General features: G+C 37.4%; 1 protein-coding gene across 3 annotated transcripts in view; it reads right to left on the reverse strand.

The window, feature by feature from the left end:
• Window positions 1-223: 223 nt before the first annotated feature.
• The window catches only part of HNRNPR (heterogeneous nuclear ribonucleoprotein R), a 32,926-nt gene continuing 19,340 nt past the window's right edge, over window positions 224-13,809 (reverse strand). For all 3 annotated transcript variants that reach the window (XM_026517087.4, XM_048221694.2, XM_057305109.1), the window contains 6 exons: window positions 13,191-13,367; window positions 11,449-11,584; window positions 8,561-8,766; window positions 4,094-4,243; window positions 1,644-1,765; window positions 224-1,507 (listed from right to left, as the gene is read on the reverse strand). In XM_026517087.4, coding sequence (XP_026372872.1) covers window positions 895-1,507; window positions 1,644-1,765; window positions 4,094-4,243; window positions 8,561-8,766; window positions 11,449-11,584; window positions 13,191-13,367 — 1,404 coding nt within the window. In that variant the 3' untranslated portion in view covers window positions 224-894. The remainder of the gene's footprint in view (window positions 1,508-1,643; window positions 1,766-4,093; window positions 4,244-8,560; window positions 8,767-11,448; window positions 11,585-13,190; window positions 13,368-13,809) is intronic.

Genomic DNA, 13,809 nt, shown 5'->3' on the forward strand with positions numbered 1-13,809 from the left:
AGAGACTATGAAAGAACACCAATCAATAAAGTGCTATTTGGAATAAACACTAGAATTTAGACTAATCCTCAGTCTGATAGCCACGATACATATTGGAATAGACAAGAAATTTTGCATGAATTTGATCACTCACATAGGCAGTTATAATTTGAAAACAATATTCCTTGCAAAGGATTACGAATAAAATAATGTTTTAGGACACAATTGAATTTGAAATAGGTAATGTTTTGAATAGATTTTTTAGTTTTATTGAAATCTTACATGAACAAGAAATTGGAAATACAATCACATCAAAGAACAAATTGTCACGGCTTTGACGTTTAAGCCAAACAAATTTTGTAGGGCAGATTTCAAAAAGGTGTGAAGTTATAACAATTTAAAAACACAGTTAACCTACTTCTAGGAATGCAAAACATACAATCATAGGTTATTTTCAATACAAGAAAACTTAAATTTGTTTGCTTTAATTTCTTAAAACTACTAAGACAAAGCACTAGCTTGTATTTTTATTTACAGCATACTCCATACTCCTATGTAATCTATCCCAAATCCAAAAAAATGAAACTGTCCAAAACCAAAGGTTCTGCAAAATCATGATTTAACAGTGTGCTCAGCTTGTTTTTGAAGCTAAAATGAAGCCTGAAACGATAAAAGCATTGTAACCCCCAGAATAAGGGAACTCTGCAAGCCCAATAATGTCCAAGAGCATTTATGAAAAGAGGAAAAAAAAAATAAAAAGACTTGAGTATATATACAATAGTGATTTCTTCAGCCCAATACAAATGGCAGCAAACTGCTACTTAAAGATGAAACAGTTAAGCCAATTTTTTTTTTGAAGAATGTAGATCTAGAGCCAATCGATCTTGCCAATATCATTTTCAAGCCCTCACTTGTCTATTTCCACTGTTGCCCATAAGTATCCTGATAAAATTCCTGGTTGTCATTATTGTAACCATAGTTACCAGAATAGTCACCACCTTGCTGAAGCGGCTGCTGAGCGATGGGTTGGGAACCCCAGTTCTGTTGGTTGTTGGTCTGACGGCGCTTGGAATCAGGTTGGTTGTACCCATCTGCCTTTCTCTTGCCTCCTACATTGCCCCCACGATTGCCCCGAGATCCACGGGAACCACGGCCTCTCTGCTGTTGTGCAGGACCCCCTCTGCCACCCCTAGAGCCTCTTGGTGGTCCCAAAGGTGCCCCCCTTTGTGAATAGCCAGCTCTACCTCTTGGAGGTGGTGCTCCCCGCCCCCTTGGTGGTGGTGGAGCACCTCGCCCTCCCCTTCCTCCTCCTCTTCCTCTTACTGCATAGCCATCATCATAGCCGTAGTAGGGATCTTCATAGCCTCCACGATAGTCGTGATAATCGTAACCATAGTAATCGTCATAGTAATCTTCATAGCCATAGTAATCTGGAGGGTAGCCATATCCACCTCTCCCCCCACCACGACCCCGACCTCTAATTGGAGGTGGCATACGAGGAGGAGGGTGATAGTAATAATCTTCATACCTAGCAATGGAGGGAAGGGAGAAAAGAAAAAACAAGTTAGCTTACTTCAAGACTATTCCTGAATTTTTTATTAAGTTGATCTCTATTAACAACTTATTCTTTGTTCAGAGATGTATTTACTAAAATATAGACTCACGCAGTGCTTCTGGAAGCCTGTCTAGCAGCTTGGCGCTCTTTCCTTTTCTTGTCTGGTGGCTTGGCTAAGACTATTTCAATTTCTTCCCCTTCTATTTCCTTGCCATTCATTTCATCCATGGCCTATACAAAATTACAAAAATAAATTTATTTTACAGGTAAAAACAGTACTTCAAGACATTATTACATAGACATACCTGTGCGATTTAATACAATTAATAAACAATTTACCTCACAACTATTTTAATTGGCAAAAGAATCTAGCCATGAAGAAAAAAAATACAAAGTACTTATTTCCCTCAATCTTACCTTCTTACGTGTAAGATTATATTGAAAACAAAACTGATGTCCTACTCTTATATGTAAAAAGATAAAAGGGGGGCGCCTGGGTGGCGCAGTCATTAGGCATCTGCCTTCGGCTCAGGGCATGATCCCGGCGTTCTGGGATCGAGCCCCACATCAGGCTCCCCCGCTGGGAGCCTGCTTCTTCCTCTCCCACTACCCCTGCTTGTGTTCCCTCTCTCGCTGGCTGTCTCTGTCAAATAAATAAATAAGATCTTTTAAAAAATAAATAAATAAATAAAATAAAAAGATAAAAGGGCTTACAGAGCCGCCTATCACTGCTTACTTCCAAATAACCAATCCCTCAAGGCTGAGCCATACCAAAGAAGCAAATCCACATCTGGAAAAAGTGCCATAATTAACACAAACTTTTCAGGATTCAAATTTTAAAATAAAAACATGGCGTTCAATATGTAACTCTGAAACTGCTCTTCCATAAAAATCTTAAAGACTTGAAAGACAAATGAGGTTACTGAATGAGGTTATCAGTGAAACTGAACAAGATACCGACCAAAAATGCCTAGGCTTCCCCCCCAACACTTCACCCAGAACATACTTCACCTGAACAGTTAAGAGCAGAGCCCAGAACAGGACTAATGAAGATTTGAGCATTCACCTGGAAAGCAGTCATCAAAAGCATCCTATGCTCTAGCCCTTTATCTATGTTGTTCCCCTAACAGCCTCTGCCATACATCCAAGTTCAAGTAACTCAGGAACAAAATATCACACCTACTCGCCACAGCCTTTCTGCTTCCCTACACAACCTTCTGCTCTCTGGACAAACAGAATAAAATGCCCGATCCATAAAGAACATTCAGAGATTTACAAGCATCTAGACAAAGATTAAATCAGTCCCCCTCCACGTGCTAACTGCTCCCCTTTACCACATTAGCTTTTGGCTACTTCACCTAAAGCAACTAAGTAAGTCCACAGAAGCTTCCCAGTTGCTGACACATTCTGTAATTTCACAGACTTCTTTGGCAAACCACCCTACCAGTTTTTATACTTCTTTTCAATTAGAGACAACCAGTTATTTAGTAACAACTGAATGAAAAGGAGTATTTTGAAGGTATGAATTAGTTATCCGTGTTTCATACCACTGGCAATTTCAGAAACCAAGCATTAAATTATGCACTAAGCTGTGAATTTTATAAGCAATGCCATCTCACCAATTAGCTTTCATCAAAAAGCAAGCCAATAAATTTTAACTAGTCCAAAGATTCTATAAGGCACACTTTAAAGCAAATATCCTGGGCAAGAAACAGAAACTGCTCAAATTAGAGGGGCCACCATCCCAACAGACCATGCAGAGAAAGGACCAGGCCTGAGTGAGTCCCTGTGGATTCTGAACCTACTTTCCCAAATACATAAAAAAGCTTTTGTTAAGTGTCTTGCTTCTCTCCCCCACTCGGAAATGTGAGAGGAACAAGAAACTACAAATTTTACCCACGAAAGATCCATTCTTGGCAGAAAACAGCACAGGTACTCAGGTTTTACCCACTAGCCACCACATGAAAATACTTTTTTCACACTTTTCAATACATCATCAAATTGACTATTATATTCAAGATCTCTAACAACTACTGAAACCAGCAACACAGTTAATACTATTAGAATTCTGCAATGACTGAAGAAAGGCAAATCTATGAAGAACTAACCACTCTCTCAGAACCAATCTGCTGAATTCGATATGCTGTGCTGTGTGTGAAGTCACGTACGCTGCTCTGGGTCTTTCACAGGCCCACAAACCAAGGTAAACAAAGCAGTTATAATACGACTCATTACCTGTTTACCATGTATAGCAGCTCATTACTATACCCTGCAGTGTTTCCAGGGCATCATGCTATCAGATCTTTGGTTGACAAAAACAATACAGAGATTAAAAATAACTTGCCTGAAATCACAAACCCAGTTAGTAATAATCAGGCTCTGAAATATGAAATCTTACCTGTTACACTACTATCACTTCACAGATTATTAAAAGAAAGTTCCAGAGTTCGGCAAAAGCTGAAAACCAATTTTATTTCAGTTTTTAAAGTCATTTTATGTGTTTAGCAAGTTTCAACAACAAAATTCAAATATCCAGAAGCAAAATTTCAAAATCTCTACCTTAACAGCTGCTCCTCTGTCTTCAAAATGAACAAATGCATAATCTTTCAACTTCTTCACTCGTTCGAGTTTTCCAAATTCAGAAAATGACTTTTCCAGTATTTCTTCTGTCACTGTAGTAGCCAAGTTTCTCACAAATAAAACTTTCACCTAATACAACAAATACACAAAATTGGCATTGGCTATTCAATGTTAGCTGAAGTCTTATGTTAAAGTATTTCTTTCTATGCTCACAACAGGCTTTCCTTCTCAAAAACATTAAATAATAAAGGCGCATCATAGAAGTATAAAAATTGCCAAGAAAATTATTCTGTCAGTTACCAACTTCTATAGATTATCGGTTCCTTCTCCTGCCCTGTCATTAAAGTAACTACCACTGGGGTGCCTGGGTGGTTCAGTCAGTTAAGTGTCTACCTTTGGCTCAGGTCATGATCCCAGGGTGCTGGGATCAAGCCCCACATCGGACTCTCCGCTCAGCGGGGAGCCTGCTTCTCCCTCTCCCTCTGCTGGTACCCCCGACTTGTGCTCTGTCAAATAAATAAATTGTTAAAAAAAAATTTTTTTTTAATAAATAAATAAAAATAAAGTACCTAACACTGTGAATAGAACCTTCAAGGAGCCAGCAGGTAATTAGTTAATTCACAAATTTAACAGGACCCTAAGTACCAACTGAAAACAACATGTTTTGGGGTTTTGCTCCCCACCAGAACTGAGTAAGCTAATTCTAAAGTTTGTATGAAAAAATAAACAAGAATAGTCAGAAAAGAAAAAATAAAAACAAAATTCAGAGACTAGCCCTAACAGATACAACAAACTATAATGCTTAAATCACTGTAGTGTTCACCTGGATAAAAATAAAACTGGGGGGGGGGGGGTGTGCCTGGCTGGCTCAGAGAGGCATGTGACTCTTGATCTCAGGGTCGTGAGTTCGAGACCCATGTTGGGTGTAAAGATTACTTAAAATCTTAAAAAACAAAAGTTGGATTCAGACCTCAGACTATGTACCAGGCTAAACTCCAAATAGAGAAAAAATTTTAAAAGGGGTGGACAGGGGTAGAGATGGGGAAAGACTGAAAAATATTAGAAGAAAATAAAGGTGGGCACCTAGGTGGCTCAATTGGTTAAGCATCTGCCTTCGGCACAGGCCCTGATCTCGGGGCACTAGGATTGAGCCCAGCACCGGGCTCCCTGCTCAGTGGGGAGCATGCTTCTCCTCCACCCTCTGCCCGCCACTCCCCCTGCTTATGCTCGCTCGCTCTCTGTCAAATAAATAAATAAAATCTTAAAAAAAAAAAAAAAAAAAGAAAAGAAAAGGTAATTCCTTTACGTAACATTGTTCCAAGGAAGGTTTTGTAATTTAAAATCTATTATATAAAGGAGTGATAAAATTCAACTACTAGAAATAAATGGCTTTCACATGGCAAAAAATGCCAGAAGTGGAGCCAAAAGACAAATGACTTCTACCACAAAGAGTTAATCTCTATTTTTTTATATCAGAGCTCCAGAAAATAAGAAAAAGCTCAGTGGAAAACTGAATAGAAAGATATGCAAAATTCATGAATACGAGGTTCATACAAAGAAACACAAATGGCCCTTCACCATATTAAAAACTTAAACCCATGTACAGTAAGAGAAGCAAACCATAATGGCTTTGTGATATATCATTTACCAGACTGGCAAAATCCAAAAATATGATCATACACTATTTTGACAAGGATGATGAAAGTGGGCCCCTTGTGTTTTGCTGGTGGGAGGGTAAAACGGTACAGGGGAATATGGCAATATCTTAATAATTACAGATGCATGTACTCTGTGGCCCACAAGTCTATCTCTGAGAATCTATCCTACAGATACATCTGCACTTTTATCAACTAACAAGATACAAGCTCATTCACCACAGTATTGTAATAATAAAAGATTAGAAACAACCCAATGCCCAGCCACTTGAATACAGTATAGTATATTCACACGATGGAATATTACGTAGCCATAAAAAATGAGTAAGGCTCTAAGAGCGGATATGAAGAGACTGCCAAGATACACTGTTGGTAAGGCATTTTTTCCCTTTTTTACATCTCTGAAATAGGGATCCAACTTACAATCAATGTCACATGCACTGTGTCATAATTTAATTGTCAACATTTAATAATTTCTTAGTGGTACACATAATAACGGTATACTACCTTAGAGCTAATGAACTAGGATAGTGAATAAAGCAAATACAGATCAGTGAACGCAATAGGTTACCTGTAACCACCACGTAAAAAGTCGGAAGAGTTAAGAATAAATACTCATATTTGCCTGTATCTGCCTAAGAAAGCACTAAGAGATAAACTAGAGACTACTAAAACTGGGTGTGTATTGGGGACAAGGGAACACAGCAGATGGAGCTAGGTAGAAGTGGGACTTCTTTGTCTATACCTTTCCAAGTAATTTTGATTTTTGAACTAAGGAACCATACTACATATTCAAAGAAAAAACTTAACACAACCACTGAACAAACTGTTGCCTCAGATAAATGGGTATATGAATAAAAATTATTAGGGGGAAGGTATTAATCCAAGGGGGGGAATCTAACACTGTCCACCACCACCCTCTTTATTTTTGCAGTGTTGGCGTAGAGATCAAACTCCACAGTACGCAGGCCTCAGCTTATTTACTTTTTTTTTTTTTAAACTCAACACAGATCTTTTATTCTTTTTTGAGATGAAACCAAAACACACTATATAAAAATTACCTGTGGAAAGTTTGTTTAAAACATTCAATAGGAAAAAAGCCCCCTTAAGAAAGATACATGCAGGCTCTTAGGTTTTGGTTGATTATAAAATTGACCCAACTTGGCAAAAAAATCTTCAATGAATTAGAACACTGATAATGTTAACATCAGAAGGGTAGAACACCCACCTCCCAACTTAGAAAACAATAAAGGAATCAGTATAGTCAATCAAATTTATTCAATCAGTATTATTCAAGTTTACAGAGGCCTTCTTTTCATTCTGAAAGTTGTTTATGATCCAGGAAGAATAGTCCCTAGAATAAAATGTTGAGGTCTTCTAACCCTGTAAAAATTTAGGATGCATTTCAATCTGAAAGGTTACAAGAGGTATGTGAAAAGTACTGATGAACAAATCACCAGCTATACTATACTTTAGTTTTCTGAGAATTTTATTCGCCTCTCTTGATGTGTAATATATCTATACTGATATTTTAAACAGGTTTTTACAGAAAAAGCAAAACAAACTCTACTCAGTTTCTACAAGACAGTTCAAAATTATAAGGGTTCTTAAAAGATTTATCCAGCTCCAATAAAATAGATGACATCCAAGCTCAATAGGTTTGCCCAAAGTCACAATTTTATTAGAAGAAACAAATGGAATTAAAATCAAGTTAGTAAAAAATAAAAATAAAGAAAATCAGAGCTATTTAAATTCCCAGTCCCTTTCCTTAACACAATCTATTCAAGGAATATAAGAAACAGACACTGAGCAACACATCTGAGAGCCTCTCTGGTTCATTCTCGGTCATCTTCTCTAACCCAAAGATGTCTCTGCCTACAGAACTTGACCACACTGGTATAAACTGGGGCTCTCCTCCAAACTAATTAGAGTGAAGACTACCTGCTCAGAACCTGGAATAAAAAGTTTTAAAGAAAGATTTCTCAGTCTAGGAGAATTCAACCACTAATTTATGGTCATCACAGAGTTGCTGCCTAACCAAGAAGGGAAGAGACACACCAAAATACTCAAAAATTCACTAAAAACAGCAGAGATGCAACTCTGATGAGTCCCTTCAATTCCAGGAGTCACCCAAAGGAAAGCCTAACAATCAGGACTCATGGCACCATTATTTACCAGACAGAGATCACAACAATGCAAGTATAAGGCTTAGGAGAAAAGTGAGGGCCTGCCACAGGACCCGCCATGCCTATTTTGCCACCATCACGTAACAGCAAACATGATAACCCTTTGCGCCTTTCTTCATGGAGATGACAGTCTAAGGGAACTTAATCATTAAATTAAAAAGACGAAAAAGAAAAAGAAAAATCAGCTATAAATCTAGATAAAATATTTTCAATGGCAATGTAATAAAAGTCATAGTATGGTCAATGAAGACTGCAAATCATAATCTCCAAAAATCATTACTTCTGTCTTTATTCAACAAGACCCTATCTTTTTTTATACCTCTGTATCCCTCCTAGTGCCTAACACTAAACAAATTCTCCATGTATATGGAAATACTTAAAGGAATTTCATTTCAGTTCCTTTTGCACATTTAATCTCCAAGAAAAGGGATGATTAATTTAACTTCTAGATACCCAGACTGACAGTTAAGTTTGGTATTAAAGCAGATCCTAGAATTAAGATCAAGAGCTATAATCTCTATCACAAAACTTTTAAAAGTTGAGCTTTACTCTGAGTACAAAATTTCAGTAATAATCTCACTCCCATCCCAAGCAACTGCATTTACCTTAGCCATGACTTCTGGATCTGGTTCTTCCACAGGGTCAGCCCATTCAACTGTAACTACATTTCCCCATACTTTTACTTTTCCACTCATCAGCCGGCGTCTGGCTTGTGCTGCTGACTTGTGATCCTCATATTCAAGGAAGCAGAACCCCCGATTCTTCTTTTTGTCATCGGGTTGATGATAGAGAATAACGTCCACCAAACCCTCTGTTAAACCAACAGCCAGATATATAAGCCAAAAGCATCCACCACACATCTAGTGATTAGGCAGACCTAAATCCATTTGCCGAAGAGCAAAAAAATATTGAAGAAGCCTCAAAATGATTCCCTAATTACCTAGTAGACAATTAAATCAGCATTGTTAGATACGGGTTGTGAAACAACATTTTATGTTCCTTTTTAATTTTGGAAGGGTCCTGAGGGCACAGCCATAAACAACAGGTCTAGTTACTGTATTCTGATGTATAACGTTCTACCATATTTTAGAGTGTTTGATATAACATGACCTTGTAATTTATGAAAACACTACCAAGGAATTTAAAAACCAAACTATTAATATAAATTCAAAAGAACTTACATTCAACCAAGTAATCGTAACCAAAAATCATCCTTGGATCTAACTTAAAAGTTACTTTACCAAGAATGAAAATGATTGCTGGGGCACCTGGGTGGCTCAGTCGGTTAAGCGTCTGCCTTCAGCTCAGGCCATGGTCCCGAGGTCCTGGGATTGAGCCCCACGTCGAGCTCCCTGCTCAGCGGGGAGTCTGCTTCTCTCTCTCCCTCTTCCTCTGCCCCCCACCCCCAGCTCATGCCGAATCTTTCATGCTCTCTCTCTCAAATAAATAAATAAAATCTTAAAAAAAAAAAAAAGAAAATGATTGCTAAATATTGGTGTCCCTCTGGTCTTAGTCCTGTGCTCTCATCTTTCCACATATGTTCTAAGTAATATCAGCTAGTTGGTACTTTTAAAAGCTATCTGTATCTTTAAAAATGCTTACATTTTATTTCTAGCCCACACTTAAACACATTTCAAATTTAGCATGTCCAAAACGCAGTCACCACTCCCCAAATCTGTCTTCTCTACTTACATATCTAATAAATAGTACCACCTCCTGGTTCTCAAGCCAGAAATTGAAGCCTCATTCTTGGATTTCTTCCTTTACTTCCCTACCCAATTCAGAGCCCATCTACTTCTTTCCACCTTCACGACTATTACCCTAAGTCCAATCTTCTATCCAAACTACTGTGATAGCCTCAACTAATTGATTAGCTTCTACTCTTAAGCCCCTCTAAACCATTATCTATATGGCAGGAGAGATAATATTCTGTAAACATGAAACAGATGTTACTCCCTGCTTGAGACCTTTAAATACCTTCTCATTCTACAAAAATTAAATCTAAACTCCTTACAAGGTCCACAAAAGCCTTGCCTAATTCATCTAATTCTACCCTTAATTCTACAGTAATTTTAACAACACTGGCCTTCTCTCAGTTCCTGTAATACACCAAGTTCTTTCTTGCCTCAGAGACTGGGCAGGTGTTGCTCTCTTGGAATGCACATCCCTCTGCTCTTTGTATGTATGCTACATCCTCCTCATTCTTCTGGTTTTGCGTGAAATGTCATCGTATCAGAAAAGCCTTCCATAACCATCAAAACAGGGATAATAGCTGTTCTCTAGCTAAGTATCTTTTATTTCCCTCTTCTCAGTGCTTACCACAGTGTACAAATATTTAATTTTTTTGTCTTATCTCCTTTCCCAGAATGTAAGCTCTACACGGGCAGAAAACAGATCTTATTCACCATTGTATCCCAGCACATAGCACAATGCCACCACTTTAATAGGCACTGGATAAACACCTGCTGAAGGAATGAATAAATGGGTAAGAAGCCAGAAAGGAGCTGACAGGTAATAAAGTGATGAGGTCAAAGAACTGCACCATCTAGAGCATGCGACCGACACAACTGTAATGGGTAGTGGCAGTGGTTACGACAAAGTAGAACGCTAGAAATCAAGATTTTGGAGTGAGCAGAATTTCTGGCAGCAAGATCCAGAATGTGATCTGGATGTGGGGGAGCTGAAGTAAAGAACCGGAGATGAGGTGGTCAAAAAATCAGGAGGCTAGGGGATTGGACAGTCATCCATGTACATGTTAACGGTACTACAAATAAGTGAATTTAGGGCAGAAGAAAAAGACTATGAGCCAAAAGCAATCTTCAGTTAATGAAAGACTGACTCCAGAAGAGCAATGGATGACAGCATCAAGGAAGGAGGAAGGACAGTTTATCTGGAGGACAAAATCATGGTTTTTATGGGGAGAAGTAATGGTCTAAATCAGTGTTTTTTTTAAACCTTGGCTAGCATGAGTGTATCTCTACCCACGTTTTAAAAAAATGAAACAGGAGAAACAGGAGAGATCACACTAAATCATGTAAAATAAGTGAAAGTACAGTTTTGTTAAATTTGTTTCAGTTATAAATGTAGATAGCCCTGTGATGTAAAATGTACTTCTCCATCAATTCCAGGGATTTAGAATTGGAAATTTTGAAAAATCTGATCTAGACAAGGCAACAGGAAGGAAGAGGATAAGAACTCTCATCCTCTTGGCCCTAAAGCACACTGACTGTCGGGAAGTCTTTACTGGAGGGCTACAAGGGAAAGACTCTGGCAAAAGCTAAGAATCAATTAAGGCACAGACGTAAGGGGACATTCCAAGAAATTACGAATATAAGGGAACATGCTTAGACCAAACCACTGTAAAGCAGAGAGGCAATTTATAGACACTGAAGATTTGAATTTTTAGATTAATATACACTTCCTTTTTTTTTACTTATAAATAGTACCACAGATTTCTCAAAACTAACTTCTACTAAATACATTTTTGTTTTACCTGTGACTTTACTGAATTCTTCCAGTATATTTTCCTTAGTCTTATTCTTCGGAATTGATCCAACAAAAAGCCTGTTGTTTGCCACAGAAATGCACACTCCAAGGTGTTTACCGGGGCGAATTTCATAGCTGTCACACTGCAAGGGAGAAAAGAACCAGATACCCCACAACCATCCCAAACTCAGGACAACTGATCTCAATCTAAAAAATTCAACAATATAAGGTCAAATACTTCCTGCTTCATAAACTCACCGAGTCCCCTCATGCTTACCATTATAAAAATGTGTATTTTAAAACTTGTTATGGCCTCTCGTCTTAGTTTGGTTTTGTTAACTTTCACTGTTCTTCTGGATATAAATGACTCAGTTATTCACTTTATTTTTTAAAATACTTTACATCATATTTCAATGTTATCTATCTGAGAAATTTTCCAGAGAATTTCAGAAAAAGTACCCAAGACTGATCATTCAGGATCCTTGGAGATAAAATTAGATACAGATAAGCCAAAAGCAAAGTAACAACAGAGTCACAACTATGCATAATCAGTAAAAAGAAATTCAGAAGAACTTCACATTCTACACAAAACACAGTATTCTGAAGGTATACATGAGAAGTTTTAAACTGCATATCAAACACAATACCTTCAAAATTATAAAAAATGATAGGAAATAAAAAAGGCTTTATTTAAATCACTATGGCCATAGTTTCCTTGATAAACTTCAGCTTCTTAGGCTTTAACATTACTTACCCATTAGCTTACTAAAAAGATATGTGATTACTAAAAAATAAAAATCATCCATACGTTGCCGAAAATTATAAAGCTTTGACAATTTCTCAATAAAAACAAGTTGGAAAGAAAAGTTCTTAATAAAAACTAAAATCTGGGTCAAGCTAGAAGTGGAACTAATTTAGAAGTGATTAATGAAACCAAAAGCCCTATAAGGACTGGAACTAGACAAAGTGAGGCTTTTCAATGTCTGGGAAGAGTATGCAGAACAGTGCCACGGCTAACTTAAGTTACTGAGATGGCTGTACCGACACAGGCATGAAGATAATTCTCATTTGCAGAACTGTTACAACTACTACTACTACTACTATTACTACTAGGAGCAGTAGTATTGTACTACGAAGTGCAAAGGGTAAAAGGAAGTTACTAGATTACAGAAAATGGGCTATAATATAGTTAAAAAGGAGAGAAAAGATTGAGGACAGAGAAGACTGAAGGGCCTGAAAACAAAATACAGAAATGAACATATACCTAGGAAATAAATTGTATGATTAGGTTGTGACAAAAATAAAAGAGTCTCAATCATTTCCTGAATTGTGTCCTAAAAGTCACTGTCCCCCGGTTATGTTCTCCGGGATCCATCCCAGCCTTCATTACACTTTTAAGAATCTTGTCCTAAAGTTTAACAGTAACAATTCACATCTTTTTTGCCTAAAATCCAAAGAGAGAACTGCAGAAGCCAAATATTCAAATGAAACTTTAGATACTAACCAATCTAATAAATTACTTACTAGAATCCTGGGAGACTTTCTCTAACACATTATTTCTCGGGTATTTTCATTCTTTTTTACTTTTATAATCAGAATAATAGAGCAAAAGAGCAAAGGTCACATATCAACTTTATCAACATCTAACCATGCAAAGCAAATACTAAAGAAAATGAAACAATGTTAACGGCAAACATTTTAAAATGAGGTGATCTGCCACTAAACAATGGGTATTTGTTTATCACATACCAGTTTAACAGCTTCCTGTGCAGCTTCCTTTCCACAGAAGGTGATAAACGCATACCCTCTGTTCTGACCAGACAGTGGATCCATCATAAGACGTAGATCCCAAATGGGACCAGCCTTTTCAAAAAGGGGTACCAACTCATCCTCATATAAATCTCTTGGTATTTTACCTACAAAGACCTGAAATAAAATCTTTGTATTAGAATCCCAATGTAAGCATTTTAGAGCCATAAAGCCCAACAACCTTTCTTCTAAGGGGCTAGGGGCACAAAGATGGTTAAGGAGGAATGAGGACAATTTGAATCTTTAGGAGTTAACCCTGATGTTTATTATAACGACCTTAGGGTCACTAACAAAGAACAATATTCTATGCTGAAAAATGGAAACTATTAATAAGAGTGTGCAAAATCTATACAAACTCTAAATTCTTTAGTTTCTCTTTTTCTCACATAAACACAGAATAAAGGATACATGTATGTAACTTTGAGAAATATGATATCTGCATTTTTATAAAAACAATAATTGAATAAAGACGTTTTCTCAACTCTAGGGGTGCCTGAGTGGCACAGTCAGCTGAGTGCCCAAATCTTGATTTCGGCTCAGGTCATGATCTCAGTGTCCT

The sequence above is a fragment of the Ursus arctos genome, unplaced genomic scaffold (assembly GCF_023065955.2).
Source record: "Ursus arctos isolate Adak ecotype North America unplaced genomic scaffold, UrsArc2.0 scaffold_32, whole genome shotgun sequence".
In the NCBI taxonomy this organism is placed as follows: domain Eukaryota; kingdom Metazoa; phylum Chordata; class Mammalia; order Carnivora; family Ursidae; genus Ursus; species Ursus arctos.